This window comes from Haliotis cracherodii, unplaced genomic scaffold, assembly GCF_022045235.1.
Source record: "Haliotis cracherodii isolate W230 unplaced genomic scaffold, xgHalCrac1.p SCAF_13, whole genome shotgun sequence".
Taxonomy (NCBI): Eukaryota; Metazoa; Mollusca; class Gastropoda; order Lepetellida; family Haliotidae; genus Haliotis; species Haliotis cracherodii.
Genome location: NW_027266268.1, coordinates 34,715,147 through 34,741,817, shown reverse-complemented (window position 1 = coordinate 34,741,817; position 26,671 = coordinate 34,715,147). Strand labels below are relative to the sequence as shown.

General features: G+C 38.3%; 1 protein-coding gene across 1 annotated transcript; it reads right to left on the bottom strand.

The window, feature by feature from the left end:
• Positions 1 to 1,026: 1,026 nt before the first annotated feature.
• On the bottom strand, positions 1,027 to 24,755 carry LOC139459238 (uncharacterized). Its single transcript, XM_071240684.1, has 5 exons — positions 24,594 to 24,755; positions 24,030 to 24,260; positions 4,661 to 4,813; positions 4,246 to 4,327; positions 1,027 to 1,058 (listed from the first exon to the last, which is right to left on the bottom strand). Exons 1-5 carry the CDS (start codon positions 24,753 to 24,755, stop codon positions 1,027 to 1,029), a joined length of 660 nt encoding a protein of 219 aa, XP_071096785.1.
• Positions 24,756 to 26,671: the final 1,916 nt, after the last annotated feature.

The window sequence follows — 26,671 nt, the reverse complement described above, 5'->3', positions numbered from 1 at the left end:
ACGTTTTGTCACGTCCATTTTCTCGCACCTGTTGTGGGATGATCATGTGTGTTTGTTCAGGTCCCGGAATGGTTCATAATTTACCATCATGCTGTTATTTGCCAATACAAAATCTAATTTATACTCAGTTACAATTAAGATATCGGAGATATGGTTTTTGAAATCAGTTTGTACAAATTTAACGATTTAAAAAGGTTCCTAGCAGGAAACGCAAACCACCTTCAATAACGTTATTCAGGTAAGTTCAAGAAAATTCCAAATTTTGTGTTCGCGTTGGTCCGTTGGTATGAATGAAAACATGAGGATATTTTTATATATTAATGTGTTGTTATCTATCAGGAATAAATGTGCGACATATTTCTTCGATAAGCACTTGAAGCACCGACTGTTTGAAAATGTCCACTCTCTTTACAGCCCCTTATGCTAAAACAATTTAGTAGGCCAAAGGTGTATTAATCCGTTGTAATACATTTTTCAAATTGTTATTCTTGCTCTTCAGAGAGCATAAGCGAAGTCGGTGTATACTGTTAATAAACAAAGTCTCTTTCAAAAACATGCATTTTCTTACATCTGCATAGGTGTTCACGAATCCAAAGAGATTTCATAATATCCTGAATTATGTGGGTCGTTTTCTCCTCTGATGCCAAGCATAAACGAACATCATCTTGACTGAACGTCATCATGTGATGAAGATGACTTAAGACATGGTGACGTAATTCGGTGAGGTCACTGCCAAATATGTCAACATGGTACATGCGACGTGCATTGGTTGGGGTTGCTGTTCCAAGGGTTAACAAAGACACATCACCCTTTTCGCCGTTCATGGATGCCAGTATCAGAGAGTCTTGCTGAAACATGTAGTTAATGTTTGAGGTCATCGGTCGAAGTGGCACCCAATCTACCGTGACTTTTCCATCGGGAAACAATTTACTGCATGACAGTTGGGAGGAGAATAGTGTTGCCATGTCATAGTTTGTCATTTCCTTTACCATCGGATACGATGTGGATTGCGGTAACCTTGCCACCTCAGACAGGCTGCTGGTGTAGTAGATCACATTCTGTAATTTAAGTAGGTTTTGTAAATTGATTGTGACAGTTTTGTTGTATGACGCCGCACTCAGCAGTGACGTCGTTCTGAAAACAATCGGGTGATTAATTCATTAATTGATATTGTGGGAAACGATCCACACTTATCGCAAACCATGTCATCGAACCTGACCAAACGACCAATTACGTTGCTTCTTACGACAAGCATAGGATGCTTACGTAAATGACAAATTAAGTGATATGCTTCTTCATACTGCTGGCAAAGTGTTCGGATTTGTTGAACAGTTTAAGATAAAATCAACATCACACAGGCGCTCTAAAATCTAGTTTGGAAAACATTGTAAAAACGCCCGTGGAAAATACTTTGAGGCCACAAGATATTTCAAAAGTAGTCACACATTCCAAAAATTCCAAAATCTTCAAGACAAATTATGTTAAAATAAATTACCCCCGTTCATTTTGGAAACTTCTAAGCAACGGCGGCCTGGCGATGAAAACCTACCAGATAGTGAATCGTTATTCATCCTATTAAATCTTTAAATGAAGTTTCAGCCGATGATGACTTTGATATTGATAATCTAGTGAAGTAAACATGGAAGAGAGCACATTACTTAATGCAGCTTTTACAAGCAGTGAAATTACAAACTGTTTGAGAATTGTAAAAATAGCAAAGTTGCTGGTCTTGATAATATGATTTATGAATATATTTAAACCACTATTGATTTCTTTATAGATATTTATATCAAACTTTTTAACATGGTTCTTGATACTGGTACATTACCAGAAAGATGGTTAGTAGGTGTTATCAAACCCATTTAAGGGTAAAGGTGATCCACAAAACGCACAAAATTAGAGACCTATCAACCAGCTGAGCTGTTTTGGTAAACCTTTTTACAGTAGTTTTATATAACCGTTTGCAAACATTTATCGACATGAACTCTATACTGTCGGAAACTGAGGCAGGTTTCAGAAGGGCTTATTCTACTAGTGATCACATTTTTGCTCTATATAACCTCATGGAATTATTAAATGCTTTAATTATTAAATATTTTGCGCGTTTGTAGATTTTGAAAAAGCATTTTCATACAGTTTGACAAAAACTATTACAAAATAACATATCAAGAAACTGTTTTAATGTTATTTATAATATGTACCAGAATTTCAAATTATGTGTTTCCTGTAATGGTAATTTAACAAGTTTCTTTTCATGTATGTGAATATATCAACTTGGTCTCGTCGCTATATGGCTGAAATAATGCCGATGCAACGTTATATTTTAACTCACTCACTCTTTTCATGATTTCTCGAGTAAGACAAGGAGATAACCTGACGCATGTCTTGTTTGCAGTATTTTTAAATCATCTCGAAGCGGCACTTGTACAGGATTTATGTAAAGGTGTCTAATTGAAACCAGATGAATTCTATGATCAAATCGAAAATATTATCACAATATTTGTATTACTGTACGAAGATGATGCAGTGTTATTGGCCACAAATGCTTATGATCTAAAACATATGTCAGACTCATTTCATAGACATTGTATACATTGGAGGCTTAAGGTTAATACTACCGAAACGAAATATTAATATTTGTTGGATTAAAAAATAATTATAAACATATTTTCAAAATTGGTCATGATGTTTTGGAAAAAGTTGATTCCTATAACTACCTTGGTGTTACCTTAAAAAAATATAAATTCACTTTAAGAATAAGTTAACAGAACAAGCAGCAAAAGCTATGTTCTATGATTGATGCCAAGGGCGGAAGTTAAATTTATCACTTAAATGTCAACTGCGGCTATTTCACAGTATGGTTATACCAGTTCTTCTCTACAACCCCAGGGGGGTGTTACAATTTGAAAACAGAAACGTGACTTTGAACAGCATTCACTCAATTCACCGGCAATTCACCGGCATATGAAGGTTGTTTCAGCCTACATATGTATCAGGGATACGATTTGTAATTAAAATAAATGTTGATATAGTTCTTATAATAAATATACAGCAAAACACTAAAACGATAAAACGTATACTCGACCCCGTGGTACCGCGGCATTCATCGTATCGCAGCATTTGTGATTTCCGGTAGTTCACGCGGGACACGCCTCTTAGCGGCTGTCTATTAATGCAAATCAGTAACCAGGAAATGCTCACTTCGTAAACAATTTCAGTTTCCTCGGAATGTTCCGTCTGCTGTAAGTAAGGAGTTATTAATCCGTTGATACTTACTTCTGGCATCTTTTTTTAATATTGCCTTATCCCCATCTGTCAATGACCAACGATATATCCCGCAGTTCCCCAAGTAAACTTTCTCTCTCGACCCGAACTAGATCATCTGCATATTCATGTCGACTAATAAGGTAACGGAAGTTACGTAGTCCGCACATTTTTTCCCGCTCTGTGCCCAGAATCTATTCGGAGATCATGAGGGCCATAATGCCAAACTTAGAAATACGTTCTTCACTAGTATACGTAGCCAGACGAGAAATACATATTTTGGGCATACTAGGAGTGCTTTTTATATATTTATTGTTGACTGTTAACAGTTTTCCAATTTGTGACAAATTATTGTCATCCATTTTTAAAAAGAAAACAATCTTAGAATTTCCTTTCTGATATTTTGTTGTTGATTTTTTAAATATTTTTCTCTTACTTTTCGGTAAATATGCATTGAATACCTATTACTGATAACACATTTAGAATTCTACTTGTGCTATCTTTGCACATGTCTGGACAAATCACTGATGTCTGGCATGATCATACTTAGTGATTGGTAGAAGTATGTCCTCTTTTTGTCCAATTCGGACCTCCATACACAACTTTTATCTGTACCGCGATACGATGGAGTTCTCTCCCTTGTCAAACTGAGCGCGAGGCCCGGATTTTACTCGGAGCTACTAATGTAAATAATGAACTTTGATCAGTAAAATATGCACTGTTAGAGAGAACACACATAATCATAAAGGTTAATGAGTACATTTTATTCCGTTCAGCGTACATGACAAGTACCGCGATACCCCGAGGTTGCAGGCTAATACATAAGTCTCACCTTGCAAGAAAGCTCAGGAAAAGAATGTCTTATACCTGGTCTTGCTCTCAAGTTAATGTTGTCTGCAACCGTGACTTCGTATTTGACGGATTCTATACTCTTATACTGCTGTCGTACATATTTTTTCAATGATCGAAAAATTCCTTGACCTTGGAAAGAGGCTTTGACCCTGCCTCCACGAGACAGCAAACTCAGTACCCCATCAATGAGAAAGGATGCAGAGAAGCCAATCTGTAAGACAGGATTTTATTAAAACAAATGATTTGTTCCAGACATTATTAACAATACTTGTGTTGTAAAAATAAGAAACTCTGACCGCAAAATAAGAAAAAAGCCCAGGCTCGATTATTGACTCTGAAGAATAGCGATTTGCTAATGTTCTCTGTAGATGGGTACTCCAGGAAAGTGAAGGTCAAGTCACCTAAATGTGAACGTGCCTGGTGTCTCTGTACAGCGTTCTATAAGTGTCCTTCAGCTACTGTGTTTACCAAGCAATACTGAAAATTGCTCATTTTTCGATTGAATATATTTAATCATTCAACTGATTGTGTTCTGTGAACCTACCACATCACGGCCGACCATGTAGACGTATGACCTGTTGTTGAGGTCGTCTAAGAAGCTGTTGTAGCGGTAACGGAGGTAGTCCTTGCCATTGTACACCTCTCCGATCCCCATGACGGCATCAAAGTCAGATCTGGTCGCTCGTCGAATATCGTGCTTCGCCATATCAGTTGCTCTACAGAAAGGCAAATGATCAACACGTTGGAACCAGTGAAACGTCCTCCTCTGTGTGCTATTACTGCATAGTATCATGATCTGTATCGCGGTCGGATCTAGATCTGATGACCATCAGTATGCAAAAGGTGGTTGAGTTACAAGTGTGTGACGCATAAATGTATTTATTAAACGAATTGCTATATTGTGCAGTTTGCATGAGTATTAATGTTTGCATTTAGTTATTTGTATAAAGTGCATCTACACTCGTCAAAAAAAAGAAAGGTAGATTTTTAATAAGATTATTGTACCTAGTAAAGTCGATATAATATTATACTCAACAACAAAAGTTCATGTGACACCAATATTTTTGTGTATTTTTCAAACAAGTAAAGTTTGGTTTTCAATACCGTAGTACATGTATGGAATCAAGTCACAAAATCGCAACTGTTAAAGAAAAGCATGCATTCCATGCAAAAGTTAACTTTTATGCAAGCCCAATGCATTTCATTACCCAAGAATGGGTATAAAACGGGAGTTAACGGGATTCCATATGCAATGTTTAGCATTGTGCTGACAACAACCACTCAGAAAAACAACAAAATTACACAATTAATCAACATTACGAAATGCCACGCCTGTACGAAAATGAACGTCTGCGAGCCATTGGTATGCTTGAAGCAGGATCGAGTAAACGTGATGTTGCAAGACAATTTAACGTCCACAGAAACAACATTTGGTGTTTATGGCAACGTTGGCAACAGACGAATGCAGTCAGAGACCATCATCGGAGTGGCAGGCCACGCGTAACCAATAATCGACAAGACAAAAACAAAAATATTAAGTGAATAGAGACTGGCAGTATTGAACATTTACTTGCACAATTTGCAGATGATACGACTTTGGTGTTAGATTGATCTGAAAAAGGCCTCTACAATGTGTTACATACACTCGACTTTTTTTGCTAGGTTTTCAGGATTAAGAGTTAACACTGACAAAACCCAATTGATATGGATTGGTTCAAAAAAGAGATCACAATATAAGCTTTCTAATGGGTGGAATCTTGAATTGACTCCTATAACGTTTAAATTATTGCGAATTAATTTTTCTATTGATTTGGAAGAAATTATTGACTTAAACTATACAGATAAATTTGAAAAAAAATTGAAAGGTAAATGAATGTATGGAAAACAAGATTATTGATCCCAGTAGGTAGAAATACAGTTTTAAAATCAATGTTGTTATCAAAATTAAATCATTTGTTTACATCTATACCTAGCCCCAATGATGAAGTAATAGACAACCTTTAAAAAAAATATGTTTTTCTCTTGTGTGGAAAGGAAAGCCAGACAAGGTTAAAAGAAATGTAATGTCACAGCCACATCAGTTTGGGGGGATCAAAGTACCTATTATTAAAGATATGATAGATTCACAAAAACTGTCCTGGGTGAAAAAATTACTTTGTAGTAACTCAAAATGGGTATTGCTTTCACTGAATTCTATCCCAAACATTAACAGATTATGGATGGCAGACGCTAAATATGTCACTGATAAAATTATTCCTGATGTAGACAACTACTTTTTGAAAGATGTATTACAAGCCTGGAGCAATTATTTATCAAGTAGTAATATTAGTGGTAGTATTGACTTTGTAAACTAGGCTTTATGGTTTAATAACAACATTCAGATAGGAAGAAAGTCCATATTTTATCCGACTTGGTATTGGAAGGGAGTTACATTTGTTGGTGATTTGTTGTGGGAGTGTCTGCAGCGTGTTCTGACGTTGACGTACACGTCGATCGAGTTCATCCCAGAGGTATTCGATTGGTTTGAGATCTGGAGATCTCGACGACCAGGACAAGTACTTGATGTTGGCATTATGAAGGTAGTCTACCGAGACACGAGCTGTGTGCGGTAGAGCGTTGTCTCGTTGAAACAGCTCCCGCAGGTTCTAAATGATTGGAAGAAGGTGAGGTTGAAGAATTTGATTCATGTAGCGATTTGCTGTCAAATTTCCCTGAATTACAACCAAGTGAGATCTCGCGGTGTAGGATATGGCCCCCACACTGCGACAGTACCGTTACCGAATTTGTCGAATTCACGAACACAATGTGGGGCAAAACGCTCATTTTCGACAACGATACACACGTTGTCTTCCATCTCGCCGGTGAAGAGCTAATCCACACTCGTCTCCAGTTTCTGAAATTCCAAGTCTGTCAGGAATGGTACCAACACAAGCGTCGCCGTCGCTGTCGATGGAACAGTCGAACGTAGCGATCCTGTGCAGGGGTGGTAACTCTTGGTCGGCCGGTTCTCGGTCTGCAGTGGAATTGAACCGTGCAGCGGTGGACGTTGAAGTGGCTTGCAACAGAAGACTGAGATTCACCTCTTTGGGTATGTCCTATGGCGATGTTCCGATCGGCAGTGCTGAGTCTCGGCATTTTCGAACTTGAAAAATGTTGACAATTGAATGATAAATCATTGGCTTATGCTTGCCTTTTTATAGCTACTACCACGAGTTACGAATGCCATAACGTGCAGGTGCATTTCGCTTTAGCGTTTTCCTCCATGACACATTTGAACAAGTGAAAATCGATAATGTTAGCGTTTTGACGCACCTTTTGTCGCATATCAGGCCACCAACATTTTCCAATAACATACATGCATATCCAATTTATATAACGGATTGTTTTGTGTAGTCAGCTTCAAAGAACCACATACTACCTGTGCGTTTCTTATTTTGAAGAGTGTAAAATGTGGTGTTGTAAAATCGACTTTCTCTTGGTTATGGAAAGAGTTTTGTCGCATTATTCACCTCAAACCCTCTACGGTGATCTGCGTGATATTATTACGTAGTCGACTATGTTCTGTTATTGTTAACAGATTACTTGTCACATTCCGACATAAAGATGTCTATTCAATGAAGGTCTAGGCTGCCACCCAAACCGATCCAAGCAGGGATGTCAATTTTTTATTATATGCTATAAAGTGATATGGTAGTGTACCAGATTGTATTCTTACATTTACTTTTCATGTAAATCTGGAGTAAGACAAGGAGAAAACCTGTCGCCTGTCTTGTTTGCAGTATTTTTAAATCATCTCGAAGCGGCACTTGTACAGGATTTATGTAAAGGTGTCTAACTGAAAACAGATGAATTCGATGATGAATTAAAAATATTATCACAATATTTATATTACTGTACTAAGATGATGCAGTGTTATTGGCCACAAATGCTTATGATCTAAAACATATGTTAGACTCATTTCATATACATTGTATACATTGGAGGCTTAAGGTTAATACTACCGAAACTAAAACATTAATATTTGTTTGATTAAAAATATGATTATGAACAAAAATTCAAAATTGGTCATGATGTTTTGGAAAATGTTGATTCCTATAACTACCTTGGTGTTACCTGAAAAATAAATAGAAATTCACCTTAAGAAAGGATAAGTGAAAAGAACAAGCAACAAAGGTATGTTCTATGATTGATGTCAAGGGTGGAAGTTATATTTATCCCTTAAATGTCAACTGCAGCTTTTTCACAGTATGGTTATACAAGTTCTTCTTACATTCTTACATTTACCTTTAAGAAACATGATTTAAAGGAGAACCGATGAATTGACTTATAAATAAATTCCATTAAAAATAAGATACTGGATGTACCACATATTGTTCTCTTATAACTGACGTCCAAAAGAAACTTTACGAACTATTTATATAAATTTCAGACAAAGTATAATTTTTTTGTCGATGACGTCTATCTAAAACACATTAACTAAATACAACAATAGTGTATGCAGAAAATGTTAATCGTCTGTTACATGTTTGCGACATAACACGCGAAAAAGTGAAAAACATGTGCACCACGGACGTGCGGGTAAGGGTATAAAACGATTGCAACGGCAAGTCAGACATCCACAGTGATAAAAAAAAACACAAAAGAAATGCCACGACTCACACTCGAACAACGTGAACGAGCCTTGGGTATGGTACAGATGGGAGCCACCCACGCCCATATTGCATGAACCTTCGGTTGCTCCCGTGTTGCCGTTACCAACTTGATGCAACGTTACAGACAGACAAGGCGGACTGCTGACAGGCCAAGAACAGGCGGACCCAGGGTGACAACGCCCCATGATGACCGGTACTTGCGTACCTTGCACCTCCGAAATCGGCGACAAATGCCTTAGGTCACAGGTGTAGTAGACAAACAGTGGCCAGGAGACTCAGGACTCATGGAATCAGGGCTTCTAGACCATACAGAGGACGACTATTGACAGCGCAACATCGTCGTCTGCGATTGAGATGGGCCCGGACTGTACGACGTTGGCAACGACGTGACTGGCAGAGGGTTGTCTTCACTGACGAAAGTCGATTCTGTATGTTTAGGGCTGATGGAAGACAACGTGTTTACCGCCGAAGGGGTGAACGAACGCCGGCGAATTGTGTGCAGGAGGTCGTACCATATGGTGGAGGGAGTGTCATGGTGTTGGGAGGGATCTGTTTGCAGGAGAGGACACCGCTGGTCATTGTTGACGGAAACTTAACAGCTCAGCGTTACATGGATAACATTCTTCGTCCAGTTGTCCTACCATTTCTCCAACAGCAGCCACGTGGTGTCATTTATCAGCATGACAACGCTAGAGCCCATACAGCCAGAATTGTCACTAACTTCCTCGCAGCCAACAACGTCAACGCCCTGCCGTGGCCTGCACGCTCACCCGACATGTCTCCCATAGGACACCTCTGGGACTTGATGGATCGTCGTGTTCGACAACGACCACACTCTCCAGCCAACCGGCAAGAACTGATCTTGGCCCTCCAAGAAGAATGGCGTCAAATCCCACCTGACCTCATCAGACGACTGACTTTTTCTGTGCGTCGAGGAGTTTTTGCGTGTATTGAGGCATTTGGTGGTCACACACGCTACTAATGACTTGTTATTGAACGTGAGCGATTGTTTATGTCGTCTGCCTATTGTCCATAATTCTGAAAGCTCGAGTTTTGTACCACACCCAACTTTGGGGGGCTCTGACGTCATTCTCGGTCGCGGTATGATTGTCATTTACAGTGTTGATTATGTTGATATATTGATCTTCTCAATACACTTCTCAATACAACTCTGGTAAAGTTTCTTTTGGACGTCAGTTTATATATATTAACGCCTGTTACCGTTCTAAAGTCATCCTCTCATATAACATGAATAGTGTCCATTGTTTCAATTTTTACTCATTAATATCAAGAGCAGTTCAGAGTTTGTCAGTACTTCACAATCTAACCAACGTTATATTTAGAATCAGTTCACAGAGGATTTGCTTCGCGACTGTTTCTGTTCCGAAGTTACGAATAATATGTATGACAAGAGGCAGTGCTTTGCAACCAGGATCGTCAGTTTATGCGCTTTGTCGATAATGTTTAAGTTGATTTAATAGCATTACATATCACTACTAAATATTCATTAAACAAAATATATCAAATCAAAACCATTTCTCATGCACGATAGCAACGAAAAATATTTCCGTCTTTATTTTTTTTCGAATGATATTATCGTAATCGTTGGTAGTAATCACCACATAGATTAATGTTTTCCGAGTCTAAGCCTTAGTCTAACTCACATCCTGTACACAACGCAAATATTAATCTGACTGCAGCGTTTTAAACAGTGTATAGATAAAAGTCCTGGGTTCTGTCAGAAGCCGTTCATAAGATTTATTGGATATATGCTGTGTTTTAAATAGTGAGGAACACGCTACCCTACAGTCTCAGTTGACTTAGTGGATATGTTAAACTTCAACACATCTGCAAACTGTAACTGGTGTAACTGGTTTAATCAGCGACCATAAGTATGATTATAGAAGATGTCATTCTGAGTTGGCTACAGCTCCCATAAAGCTGTAGTTACTATGCCACTTTTATTATTCCTTAAAATTATTTTATTTGTTTATCAATGACAAATAAGATGAACATTCAATTGAGTGACTCTTACATGTATGCCACAGCCAGTTAAAGACCAACGCTGTTCACTGTGAATATTCCTGGGCCCGTTTCACAAAGCGACAGTAGGGCTACGACTGTCGAAAGTCTATGTTAAATTATCTAATACGTGATAATTAATGGAATTTTCACAAAGCAGATAGAATGAAGCAGTTTGCTTCGGAGCGGGCGACCATTTATTCATCTTTTCGATATCAAGCAAGTATTTAATGATAAAGTCTCACGGACAATTTTCAAACACATGAATACAAGCTTTAGGATGGTTGAAAGATCATGTGTGCAATAGCCATCTTGGTTAATATAAAGAGTTACGATATGTTTATTAAGGGTTGTTTATTTCACTTCTCATTACGCAATTTCTCAACTCTGAAGGAAGGTTATGGGCCGGGAAGGCCAAATTTGAATATCAGATATCGACTTTCATGTTGATGTTGCGTCCGACCATCGATTATTAAACCGACATTTAGCTAGGTTAATAATAATTAACCTATTACAGATATAGATACATCGGGTATATAATAAAAGGGTAACGCTATTTTTCAGGGCATTATCATTTGCAGAAGCCCGAGGTCTCCCATTAACTGCCCGACGAAGGAGTGCTGTTGAAAAGACCGAGGGCTTCTGTGAATGATAATGACCTGAAAAATAGCGTTACCGTTATTATAGCTAAAATGGATAGAATTGATTATCGAATAAAAATAAACAACAATGTAGGTTTTGAAACATTTACTGCAATCAACATACGTTATCAACTATTGAACATCAATATGACGTCAGCTACCAACGGGCGTGATAAGGCCCATCGTCAAGCAATATGAGGGCATTATCAAGTTACAGTGGCCCGCTTATTTCTGATATCATGCGGGCGCTTTAATGACAATTCTATCCATTTGAGCTATAATTCCCAACATTGAACCATGATTAGCCTTTAGAATAAGTCACGATATGGCTGCAATATTGCCGATGTGACTTTAAATCTTAACTCACTCACTTTAGAATAAACAATACTGAAAATGGAATAAGCTGTACCATCCGAGCCAATCAGGTAAACAAAACGTAATGCCGTTACTACTGAAATGTAAGTAGGTAATGGGTAACGTATACTTATCATCCAAAACTGGCTCCCACAGTAGTTATCACTTGGGTGAGATCAAACAATATCTACATTGTAGATATAGATGCAATGAAATTACCATGACGTCACAATCGAATGACATCACTAATGGCTCTGCTACTGAAGCTGTTAGCAGTACCTTTTACGCGAAGACACTGCTTATTACTGTCTACAAACTGAAAAAGTTGGAAAAATGATGTTTGATGATAAATACAATCTCCACTTTTCAACTTTTATCAACTCATGTTGATGTATTTGATATCAATAGTCACTCGGGTGAGATTCTCTATTTATCCACTTATGGAAAAAGCCGGATATGGCGAGGAACGTTCGTCGTAATATATCGTGAGTTTGTGTACAATGGACTTCTGGTCAATGGACTTCATAACTCATGATTATGGACAGCGTTGAATTGTTTTCCTTCCCTTTTTCTGCCGAGAGGTCGTTTTGGCGACAGTGTACGGCACTATCTGTTGTGCTTTAAATAAAAGACGATACCTTTAATCTCGCCTCCAATACAGTCGTGCACAAGAACCATTAAAAGCTGCCTTTGTCGTTTATCCTTTATTCAGTTTAATCGGTTTAAAATGTAACTGAACCTTATTTTTCCAATTTCAGCTACTTGTTGTTTAAGACCTCAGTGGATGGGTTATAAGAAGCATTTAGGCATTTCTAAACGTAGATTATTGTAGTCAGAATGTGATGACATACTCCTGTTCTGGTATATATTACCATGTCTGATGCATTGAATAGCAGCTTATGTACATATAACTTTGATGCTCGTCTTTGAGTGTCGCATGTCACACCTCTCTCCCATCTTGAAGTCCACAGATCGAAATAACAAAGTTTCACTTTCAAGATCACTTTGGGTCAAAACCTGTTTTCCAGCTAAATGCGTGACAATATTGTCTGTACAAACGGCACTCGGGTGCTATGATCGACATATATTCACACACACACATGCTGAAACACAACACTAGTCTCTGAGAAAATGGCATCACAAGTCAGTATCTCGTGTGTCGGCCATGTGCATGGATGACTGCCATGCAACGTCGATACATGGAATGGTTGAGGCGGTTGATGAAGGCCATAGGCACTTGAGCCCACACTCTGAGGAACGCCTGATGCAGCTCAACTGCAGTTGTCGGTCTTGGTCGGACGTCATTCAGCCGTCTGAATCTCGTCCCACAGGAGCTCAATGGGATTTAAATCGGGACTGTGGGCAAGCCACTGCATGGTTCTGATGCCATTCTGCTGGAGGAAGTGTCTTGTTGCTCTGGCAGTGTGGACACGAGCGTTATCATGCTGAAACTCGTGGTTGCGGCGACGTGCCAAATGAGGTATGGCGTGTGGTCTCAAGACTTGATCAATGTACCGTTCTGCTGTGAGACCATAGCCTCTCCCTGGACCGATGTTCTGAAAGACCACAGGGCCGACCCTCTGTGCAAGACCAATTCCAACCAACACCATGATGCTCGGACCACCCCACGAGTCTCTCTCAACAACACAAGCATCCGAATAACGATCTCCACAGCGTCTCCAGACACTTTCTCTGCCATCTGCTGTTGAGATACAGTAACGGCTCTCGTCTGAGAAGAGGACTCTTCTCCACTGCTGGTGGCGCCAATTCTGGTGCTGTGTTGCCTACTTAAGATGGTCCCTGTGTCAGAATGGGTCCTCGGTGTGGCCTGTGACAGTGGATGTGTCTGTTTGTCAATCATCATCGCACAGTGTCTTCACTAATATGTCCCTGGTGTGTCCCCATGGTCTGTCGAGCAGTTTCCGCAGCAGTAACAAACAAAGCGATCTTGAAGATGCTGTCGCACAATCTGTCGATCCTGACGTCGGGTGGTGACCCTTTATCTTCGATTACGTGGTCGGTCATCTGCAGTGCTGGTGGTCTGGTACCGTTGCTGGAGCCTGTATTTGGTCTTTACGTGGATTTGAAATGCATTGGCTACATGCCGGGCGGTTTGTCCAGTTTGCAATCGTCCAAGGGCTTGGTGTCGCTGATTTCTTGTCAATCTTGGGATGTGGTAGCAATTCAATAACGAATGGTATCCGATGAGGTTGGATTTTTATAGGGCAAGAAATGGGGGAACGCATGTGCATTTCTATTTGCACGGAATTCACGTGCATCGGGTTACCATGGCCGTTGCCGTGATGCGTTTGAGTGATTGGTTTTATTGTCATCTGCTTTGTTTTTTTATTATCAAATTTCATTTTTTCGGTACTGGGTACTGGGTACTAGTGGACTGTAAACAAGTAACATTTGGCATCTTGGGATGCATCCAAAGTTATGAATTATGTAGGACAGGGTTGCCCGCTGTACAGCAAGAAACAATTTATCCGTTCTGCAGATTGCTCAGTGTCCGCTTTAGAGCGGATGGTCAGCTTGGCAACAATAGTTGCCCTGGCTCATTATTTGGCAATGGTACTTGCCTGGCATCGCTAGCTGCATAGTAACATGGGTTGCTTGGCAACGGTAGGGTTGCTGCATTGGTTAGCAACTGTTGCTTGGCAACGGATGATGGGCTGCGGTTGCTGCATTGGGGTTAGCTGAACAGGAGTTCAGCTTATTTTCTGCAGTCCACCTGTACCTCCACATCTGCGAACATTTCATACAAATAATGTTGTTGGGAATTGAAACAATTTTTGTATTTCAAGGCAGTTTTCGCAAGTTTGAATTACCGGTTTGGGTTTGGGTTTTTGCCAGACTTTTCACGCTGTTTCCATTTCTCGGTTTTGGTTTGTGCCGTTTAGGATTTTGGCCACTATTTTGGAAACCACGTTTTGTTCAGAAGTTGATAGCTGCGGTTATCGACAAACTTTCGTGGGAATTTAAGGCACCAACATTTTGTGAGTATGAACGGAGAATGCTTTGTTTTTAGCCAATATATATTTCTTCTGTAGCTTACATGTTGTAAAACGGTAAATTTGGATGTTTTATCGGCAAAAGATTTCGATAGTTGTAACTGCTTGAAATCCGGAAAATGCCACAATAATATCCATACTATGTTAACAATGCTGCATTATGGTGTAAATAATATGGTATTTTCATGCTTTTTTCATGCTTTATTCACTTTCATGTATTATTTCTTTTGAAGATTAATTTAATTTGGTTTGAACTTTCTACTTATTAGGCTTTGTTTATTTTATTGCAGCTTGTACCAGTCTCAGTCATTCAGTCATTCAGTCAAAGTCAACTTTGTAAACCAGTGAACATTATAACAGTCGGTCTGTCGGTCAAGTTTGTACAGTCAGGACAGTCAGTCACCCACAATATGTTGTCAATGTTCAATTTGTCAGCCAAACTAGTTTGTTTGAATGTGAAATTTGTGACATTGGTCCTTCTGCCTGCTGTCAGTTGGAATTTTTACACGGTTCGAAAAATGTGTTTAACAGCTGTGGTTGTTGAACAAATGACTGCGTACAGAAATATTGCATTAAATTTCATTACCTACAACACTTAATATCTCTTCAGTTGTCTTAATTTCAAGTTCCGCTATCATGCTTCCCAGCCTAATGGGGTCATGTCTGTATATAAATTGCGGAGTGATCAACAGCTGTTGTTCGATGGGATCAGCTTGCCTTACTCGAACTTATGCGTGTGGATGGGTTGTGGGTGGGTGGGTGAGGTGGTCCTTTGTTAGTGGGTGGTGTGCGTGGGTGTGTGCGGATGGGGGACTCATTGATCACATTTAGGATTATTCGTAGCAGCTCTGCTCTAAATCTAAATCCACATAACTGTGTCGGAGGGATTCTTCTTCCACGCCTAGAGAATGCAGTTCAAAGTGATCACTTGAGCTGTTGTTCGATGTATGCTTACAATCGAACTAACCCGTGTAGAAGGTGAGGTAAGGTGGTTGTATGTTAGTGGCTATGTGCGTGATTGTGTGTGTGTGGGGTGGGGTGGGGTGGGGTTGGTGTGGTATTAAAGGGTAACGCTATTTTTCAAGACATAGGACGAAGGAGGGCGAATAATAATGCCCTGAAAAATAGCGTAACCGTTATTATATCTAAAATTGATAGAAGTCTTTATCGAATAAAATTAAAAAACAATATAGGTTTTGAAACATTTACTGCAATCAACACACAGCGAATGTCACTGACCCACTTTTACAATGAACCAAATTACGTCATTATTGAACATCAATATGACGTCAGCTACCAACGGGCGTGATAAGGCCCATCGTCAAGCATTATGAGGGCATTATCAAGTTACAGTGGCCCGCTCATTTCTGATAACATGCGGGCGCTTTAATGACAATTCTATCCATTTTAGCTGTAATTCCCAACATTGCACCATGAAAATATTGAAAATGGAATAAGTTGTACCATCCAAGCCAATCAGGGAAACAAAACGTAATGCCGTTAATACTGACATGTACATAGGTAATGGGTAAGGTATACTTATCATCTAAAACTGGCTCCCACAGGAGATATCGCTTTGGTGAGATCAAGCAATATCGACATTGTAGATTTCACTGATTTCAATGAAATTACCAAGACGTCATAATCGAATGACATCACTAATGGCTCTGCTACTGAAGCTGTTAACAGTACTTTTACGCGTAGACACTGCTTATTATTGTCTACAAACCGAAAAAGTTGAAACAATGATGTTTGATGATAAAAACAATCTCCACTTTTATCAACTCGTGTTGATGTATTTGATATCAATAGTCACTCGCGTGAGATTCTCTATTTATACACTTATGAAACAAGCCAGATATGGCTAGGAACGTTCATCGTAATATATTGTGAGTTTGTGTGCAATGGACTTCTGGTCAATGGACATCATAACTCATGGTTATGGACAACGTTGAATTGCTTTCTTTCCCTTTTTTTCTGCCGAGAGGTCGTATTGGCGACAGTGTACGGCACTATCTTTTATGCTTTAGATAAAAGACGATACCTTTAATCTCGCCTCCAATAATGTCGTGCAAAAGAACCATCAAAAGCTGCCTTTGCCGTTTGTCCTTTATTCAGTTTAATCATTTTAAAATGTAACTTGGATGGGTTATAAGAAGTATTTAGACATTTCTAAACCTAGATTATTGTAGTCAGAATGTGATGACATACTCATGTATTGGTATATATTACCACGTCTGATGCATTGAATAGCAGCTTATGTACATATAACTTTGATGCTCGTCTTCGCGTGTGTCGTATGTAACGCCTCTCTCTCAGCTTGAAGTCCACAGATCGAAATAACAAACTTTCTCTTTCAAGATCAGTTTGGTTCAAAACCTGTTTTCCAGCTAAGAATGAGACTATATTGTCTATACAAACTTCACTCGGGTGCCATTGACATATATTCACACAACCACTTGTTGACCTATCAACAAAAAGTGCAGACACGTTCATTATATGGGATATTGTTGTGACGCCCCAGTTCAACAGCAAGTCTGAAATTATTACACCGGAACATGGCTATAAGTCTACGTTGGTAAGAGGACATATCACAAGTAATATATGATTCCACATTTAGTAATGACTTGAACTGTGAGTAGTAATTGCATTTCGTTGATGATGTCAGGGAAAAGTGCCAATTATGAGTGAGGCAGTAGTCAAAATCTTCGTTACCAATGTCTTGGCTTAGCCAAACCAAATACTGGAATAAAATCATTTTAATATGTGATGTAATTTTAATGCAACGTTTATGGACTGATGCCAGTAAATCTATCAGGCAAGTGATCAACAACTGGGAATGACATGGTGCACCACACACAGCAGTCAACCACCATGTTGTTACAGGCTTCAGCCCTAAAAAAAAACATTTGTCACAGTGTCACCTTTGTTTATTTGTTGTGTTCGTTTATCTTGGAAAATGTAACTCTTAGCTATATAAAAATGTCCTGCCCATTTGTTGATCATTTGCTTGATAAAGGAACCAGCATCTACTGAAATGATTGAAGAAAGAAGTTGAAATCCACGAGTCACCTCTATTTTATTCGGTCTTGAGCAACCCATGCGCAGACACCTCAGAAATGAGGGCTTTCAAAGTTATTATGCTATCTAACTTGTCTGATGGTTTAACGTTTGTCTGTCAAAGAAAAATCCTTATGATATTTTTTATATAATTGACACTGAAAATGTCAAGCACTTTACCAAAGAGTATTCAAGTTATGACAAATGTGATTTTTTTTATCGCAAATACAACTTTCTTTTAGCAATTCCTGTTTCATGATGCCAAGAAGACTTTTATACACACCAACTGAGTGTGATATTGTGATTGCACACACGGGAAAAACAGGTTTACAGTTGTACATGTATGCACAATATAAACCACATAAGGTGACATGAAGTCTTGGGGTGTGGCTGACAGGACAAAATACATCTGACAAGGGTAATCCTGTATACAGGGACATTGCTTTGCAATTCACCCAGGTGGTTGAGGCATATGGAACATGATATGGACCTATACTGACTGATTGTTCAAAAACCCATCAAATAATCAAGAATGTTAGATCCAAGGCTGGTGATGACCTGCATTTATTTGGAATTTTTGTACATCACATTGACTGATGGATGAAGAACTGTTGACCACAGTTCACAAAGGTTCCTGTTCCGTTAAAGACATGCATGAGCGTCAATGTCACACACCTGAGCATACTGCAACAGACCTTGAAAGTCCTGCCAGACTAATTAAACATTATTTAACTGGTGAGAACCCAGAAAAAATATGTATGGTAGGATATTCTCCATGTACTCTTCTCTAACAGAACATAACTGCCAGAACTGTCAATGTGCCCTATTCCTTTTTCCAAAGATATTAACATTCTTTGGGTACTTCATCAGCGTAAGAGCCACCCTGGTTCTTGTGATTAAATAAGCAAAAGTTTCATGTACTGTTACAAGAAATTGATGTTTCATATTCATATTACAATTATATTTTAGAATTGTTTTGCTTGGAAACAAAACACTTAATGCACAAGATTACTGTCCATATGAGTTTTGTATGTACATGTTAAGGATCTTATCTATTGACTTATTATTCATGGGATACTAAAATTAAATAATGACATCAGATAGTTACTTATTCACATAATTGATGTTCAGGTGAAAGGTGATAATTGTTGAATGCAATATGTTTACACAAAAGATAAGAATTGAAGTTTGATCAATAACACTGTGCTGATGCATTGACCAATATTTAGTGTCCAAACACATATTCAATGTGGGAAATAATAACTAATAATAAAAGTATAACTTAAACTTTTAAAAGCTGTGAACAGCTGTACATAATTAAACATTTACAAATCTTTAATCAATACGTAATCATGGCGGTCTTCATATTTATGGAATAAATGTTAAAATGCTCCGTGAAATTGTTCAAAAATCCTGCTAGAATCTATAAATGTATTCTGAAAGGAAACCTATCCCAAATTCAATGTGAAACTAACACTGAAAATATATATGTAGCATTATATTGATATATCACGCACGCGCACATATCCTGTCATATTCAACAACGCATGAATGTTATTTTGAAACACGTTTTGTCGCGTCCATTTTCTCGCACCTGTTGTGGGATGATCATGTGTGTTTGTTCGGGTCCTGGAATGGTTCATAATTTACCATCGCGCTGTTATTTGCCAATACAAAATCTAATTTATACTCAGTTACAATTAAGATATCGGAGATATGGTTTTTGAAATCAGTTTGTACAAATGTAACGATTTAAAAAGGTTCCTAGCATGAAACGCAAACCACCTTCAATGACGTTATTCAGGTAAGTTCAAGAAAATTCCAAATTTTGTGTTCGCGTTGGTCCATGGTATGAATGAAAACATGAGGATATTTTTAAAAAATTAATGTGTTGTTATCTATCAGGAATAAATGTGCGAAATCTTTCTTCGATTAGCACTTGAAACACCGACTGTTTGAAAATGTCCACTCTCTTTACAGCCCCTTATGCTAAAACAATTAAGTAGGCCAAAGGTGTTCAGAGAGCATAAGCGAAGTCGGTGTATACTGTTAATAAACAAAGTCTCTTTCAAAAATATGCATTTTCTTACATCTGCATAGGTGTTCACGAATCCGAAGAGATTTCATAATATCCTGAATTATGTGGGTCGTTTTCTCCTCTGATGCCAAGCATAAACGAACATCATCTTGACTGAACGTCATCATGTGCTGAAGATGACTTAAGACATGGTGACGTAATTCGGTGAGGTCACTGCCAAATATGTCAACATGGTACATGCGACGTGCATTGGTTGGGGTTGCTGTTCCAAGGGTTAACAAAGACACATCATCCTTTTCGCCGTTCGTGGATGCAAGTATCAGAGAGTCTTGCTGAAAAATGTAGTTTATGTTTGAGGTCATCGGTCGAAGTGGCACCCAATCTACCGTGACTTTTCCATCGGGAAACAATTTACTGCATGACAGTTGGGAGGAGAATAGTGTCGCCATGTCATATTTTGTCATTTCCTTTACCATCGGATACGATGTGGATTGCGGTAACCTTGCCACCTCAGACAGGCTGCTGGTGTAGTAGATCACATTCTGTAATTAAAGTAGGTTTTGTAAATTGATTGTGACAGTTTGTTTGTTGTATGACGCCGCACTCAGAAGTGACGTCGTTCTGAGAACAATCGGGTGATTAATTCATTAATTGATATTGTGGGAATTGATTCACACTTATCGCAAACCATGTCACCAAACCTGACCAAACGACCAATTACGTTGCTTCTTACGACAAACATAGGATGCTTACGTAAATGACAAATTAAGTGATATGCTTCTTCATACTGCTGGCAAAGTGTTCGGATTTGTTGAAAAGTGTAAGATAAAATCAACATCACACAGGCGCTCTAAAATCTAGTTTGGAAAACATTGTAAAATCGCCCGTGGAAAATACTTTGAGGCCACGAGATATTTCAAAAGTAGTCAAACATTCCAAAATATGCGTTAAAAAATCTTCAAGACAAATGATGTTAAAATTTATTACCCCCGTTCATTTTGGAAACTTCTAAGGAACGGCGGCCTGGCGATGAAAACCTACCAGATAGTGAATCTTTATTCATCCTATTAAATCTTTAAATGAAGTTTCAACCGATGATGACTTTGATATTGATAATCTAGTGAAGTAAACATGGAAGAGAGCACAATACTTAATGCAGCTTTTACAAGCAGTGAAATTACAAACTGTTTGAGAATTGTAAAAATAGCAAAGTTGCTGGTCTTGATAATATGATTTATGAATATATTTAAACCACTATTGATTTCTTTATAGATATTTATATCAAACTTTTTAACATGGTTCTTGATACTGGTACATTACCAGAAAGATGGTTAGTAGGTGTTATCAAACCCATTTAAGGGTAAAGGTGACCCACAAAACCCACAAAATTACAGACCTATCAACCTGCTGAGCTGTTTTGGTAAACTTTTTTACAGTAGTTTTATATAACCGTTTGCAAACATTTATCGACATGAACTCTATACTGTCGGAAACTGAGGCAGGTTTCAGAAGGGCTTATTCTACCAGTGATCACATTTTTGCTCTATATAACCTCATGGAATTATTAAAAGCTGGGAACAAATATTTTGCGCGTTTGTAGATTTTCAAAAAGCATTAGATACAGTTTGGCAATCAGGACTTTGGCAAAAACTATTACAAACTAACTTATCTGGAAACTGTTTTAATGTTATTTATCATATTACCAGAATATCAAATTATGTGTTTCCTGTAATGGTAATTTAACAAGTTTCTTTTCATGTATGTGAAAATATCAACTTGGTCTCGTCGCTATATGGCTGAAATAATGCCAATGCAACGTTATATTTTAACTCACTCACTCTTTTCATTATTTCTCGAGTAAGACAAGGAGAAAACCTGACGCATGTCTTGTTTGCAGTATTTTTAAATCATCTCGAAGCGGCACTTGTACAGGATTTATGTAAAGGTGTCTAAATGAAACCAGATGAATTCTATGATCAAATCGAAAATATTATCACAATGTTTGTATTACTGTACGAAGATGATGCAGTGTTATTGGCCACAAATGCTTATGATCTAAAACATATGTCAGACTCATTTCATAGACATTGTATACATTGGAGGCTTAAGGTTAATAATACCGAAACGAAATATTAATATTTGTTTGATTAAAAAATGATTATAAACATATTTTCAAAATTGGTCATGATGTTTTGGAAAAAGTTGATTCCTATAACTACCTTGGTGTTACCTTAAAAAAATATAAATTCACTTTAAGAATAAGTTAACAGAACAAGCAGCAAAAGCTATGTTCTATGATTGATGCCAAGGGCGGAAGTTAAATTTATCACTTAAGTGTCAACTGCGGCTATTTCACAGTATGGTTATACAGTTCTTCTCTACAACTGCGATGCATTGGGATTTGAAAACATCTCAACTCTAAAAGGTGTCAATTTGCGTTTTCTAAAATATCCTTTATCCCTAAGAAAATGTACTCCAAATTTCATGGTACATGGGGAACTTGGACTCCATCTATCAAACATCGCTAAAATGAGAATGATAAGTTTTGGGGCAAAATTACTTTCCGGGAAATCATCTAAATTATCCTTTCTTGTATACAAATTGTTATTCAATTACGACCTATCTGGAAAATGTAAACATAAATGGATTACATATCTCAAACGAACTTTTTCAAATTGTCCAAATTCTGTAAAATGATCATGTCATTGTTTAAACCTATAAAGGAACGACCCCCCTTGTTGAATTGCACATACATTGCTACCCCAGTGAATCTGTATAAATATGCATGCATGCTCGGCAAAGATGTTTTTTGTATCTATTCCATATTTATATGTATATGTATTGTGTTGTTGAAATAATTTGGTACCTCTGATGTCGGCCTGAGTGTAAATAAAATTTCAGTTCAGATCAGCTGGGGACCTAATCTAATTCGAAATCCCCCAGGGGGGGTGTTACAATTTGAAAACAGAAACGTGACTTTGAACAGCATTCACTCAATTCACCGGCATATGAAGGTTGTTTCAGCCTACATATGTATCAGAGATGCGATTTGTAATTAAAATAAATGTTGATATAGTTCTTATAATAAATATACAGCAAAACACTAAAACGATAAAACGTATACTCGACCCCGTGGTACCGCGGCATTCATCGTATCGCAGCATTTGTGATTTCCGGTAGTTCACGCGGGACACGCCTCTTAGCGGCTGTCTATTAATGCAAATCAGTAACCAGGAAATGCTCACTACGTAAACAATTTCAGTTTCCTCGGAATGTTCCGTCTGCTGTAAGTAAGGAGTTACTAATGCGTTGATACTTACTTCTGGCATCTTTTTTTAATATTGCCTTACCCCCATCTGTCAATGGCCAACGATATATCCCACAGTTCCCCAAGTAAACTTTCTCTCTCGACCCCAACTAGATCATCTGCATATTCATGGCGACTAATAAGGTAACGGAAGTTACGTATTCCGCACATTTTTTCCCGCTCTGTGCCCAGAATCTATTCGGAGATCATAGGGGCCATAATGCCAAACTTAGAAATACGTTCTTCACTAGTAGCCAGACGATAAATACATATTTTGGGCATACTAGGAGTGCTTTTTATATATTTATTGTTGACTGTTAACAGTTTTCCATTTTGTGACAAATTATTGTTATCCATTTTAAAAAACAAAACAATCTTAGAATTTCCTTTCTGATATTTTGTTGTTGATTTTTTAAATATTTTTCTCTTACTTTTCGGTAAATATGCATTGTACCTATTACTGATAACACATTTAGAATTTTACTTGTGCTATCTTTGCACATGTCTGGACAAATCGCTGATGTCTGGCATGATCATACTAAGTGATTGGTAGAAGTATGTCCTCTTTTTGTCCAATTCGGACCTCCATACACAACTTTTATCTGTATAGCGATACCATGGAGTTCTCTCCCTTGTCAAACTGAGCGCGAGGCCCGGCTTTCACTCGGAGCTACTAATGTAAATAATGAACTTTTATCAGTAAAATATGCACTGTTAGAGAAAACACGAATAATCATAAAGCTTAGTGAGTACATTTTGTTCCGTTCAGCGTACATGACAAGTACCGCGATACCCCGAGGTTGCAGGCTAATATATAAGTCTCACCTTGCAAGAAAGCTCAGGAAAAGAATGTCTTATACCTGGTCTTGCTCTCAAGTTAATGTTGTCTGCAACCGTGACTTCGTATTTGACGGATTCTATACTCTTATACTGCTGTCGTACATATTTTTTCAATGATCGAAAAATTCCTTGACCTTGGAAAGAGGCTTTGACCCTGCCTCCACGAGACAGCAAACTCAGTCCCCCATCAATGAGAAAGGATGCAGAGAAGCCAATCTGTAAGACAGGATTTTATTAAAACAAATGATTTGTTCCAGACATTATTAACAATACTTGTGTTGTAAAAATAAGAAACTCTGACCGCAAAATAAGAAAAAAGCCCAGGCTCGATTATTGACTCTGAAGAATAGCGATTTGCTGATATTCTCTGTAGATGGGTACTCCAGGAAAGTGAAGGTCAAGTCACCTAAATGTGAACGTGCCTGGTGTCTCTGTACAGCGTTCTATAAGTGTCCCGCAGCTACTGTGTTTACCAAGCAATACTGAAAATTGCTCATTTCTCGATTGAATATATTTAATCTTTCAACTGATTGTGTTCTGGGAACCTACCACATCACGGCCGACCATGTAGACGTATGACCTGTTGTTGGGGTCGTCTAAGAAGCTGTTGTAGCGGTAACGGAGGTAGTCCTTGCCATTGTACACCTCTCCGATCCCCATGACGGCATCAAAGTCAGATCTGGTCGCTCGTCGAATATCGTGCTTCGCCATATCAGTTGCTCTACAGAAAGACAAATGATCAACACGTTGGAACCAGTGAAACGTCCTCCTCTGTGTGCTATTACTGCATAGTATCATGATCTGTATCGCGGTCGGATCTAGATCTGATGACCATCAGTATGCAAAAGGTGGTTGAGTTACAAGTGTGTGACGCATAAATGTATTTATTAAACGACTTGCTATATTGTGCAGTTTGCATGAGTATTAATGTTTGCATTTAGTTATTTGTATAAAGTGCATTTACACTCGTCAAAAAAAAGAAACGCACAGGTAGATTTTTAGTAAGATTATTGTACCTAGTAAAGTCGATATAATATTATACTCAACAACAAAAGTTCATCTGACACCAATATTTTTGTGTATTTTTCAAACAAGTAAAGTTTGGTTTTCAATACCGTAGTACATGTATGGAATCAAGTCACAAAATCGCAACTGTTACAGAAAAGCATGCATTCCATGCAAAAGTTGACTTTTATGCAAGCCCCATGCATTTCATTACCCAAGAATGGGTATAAAACGGGAGTTAACGCGATTCCATATGCATTGTTTAGCATTGTGCTGACAATAACCACTCAGAAAAAACAACAAAATTACACAATTAATCAACATTACGAAATGCCACGCCTGTACGAAAATGAACGTCTGCGAGCCACTGGTATGCTTGAAGCAGGATCGAGTAAACGTGATGTTACAAGACAATTTAACGTCCACAGAAACAGCATTTGGTGTTTATGGCAACGTTGGCAACAGACGAATGCAGTCAGAGACCATCGTCGGAGTGGCAGGCCACACGTAACCAATAATCGACAAGACAAAAACAAAAATATTAAGGGAATAGAGACTGGCAGTATTGAACATTTACTTGCACAATTTGCAGATGATACGACTTTGGTGTCAGATGGATCTGAAAAAGGCGTCTACAATGTGTTACATACACTCGACTTTTTATGCTAGGTTTTCAGGATTAAGAGTTAACACTGACAAAACCAAATTGATATGGATTGGTTCAAAAAAGAAATCACAATATAAGCTTTGTAATGGGTGGAATCTTGAATTGACTCCTATAACATTTAAATTATTGCGAATTATTGGGATTAAAGTACCTATTATTAAAGATATGATAGATTCACAAAAACTGTCCTGGGTGAAAATATTACTTTGTAGTAACTCAAAATGGGTATTGCTTTCACTGAATTGTATCCCAAACATTAACAGATTATGGATGGCAGACGCTAAATATGTCACTGATAAAATTATTCCTGATGTAGACAACTACTTTTTGAAAGATGTATTACAAGCCTGGAGCAATTATTTATCAAGTAGTAATATTAGTGGTAGTATTGACTTTGTAAACTAGGCTATATGGTTTAATAACAACATTCAGATAGGAAGAAAGTCCATCTTTTATCCGACTTGATATTGGAAGGGAGTTACATTTGTTGGTGATTTGTTGTGGGAGTGTCTGCAGCGTGTTCTGACGTTGACGTACACGTCGATCGAGTTCATCCCAGAGGTATTCGATTGGTTTGAGATCTGGAGATCTCGACGACCAGGACAAGTACGTGATGTTGGCATTATGAAGGTAGTCTACCGAGACACGAGCTGTGTGCGGTAGAGCGTTGTCCCGTTGAAACAGCTCCCGCAGGTTCTAAATGATTGGAGGAAGGTGAGGTTGAAGAATTTGATTCATGTAGCGATTTGCTGTCAAATTTCCCTGAATTACAACCAAGTGAGATCTCGCGGTGTAGGATATGGCCCCCACACCGCGACAGTACCGTTACCGAATTTGTCGAATTCACGAACACAATGTGGGGCAAAACGCTCATTTTCGACAACGATACACACGTTGTCTTCCATCTCGCCGGTGAAGAGGAAATCGCGATTCATCGCTAATCCACACTCGTCTC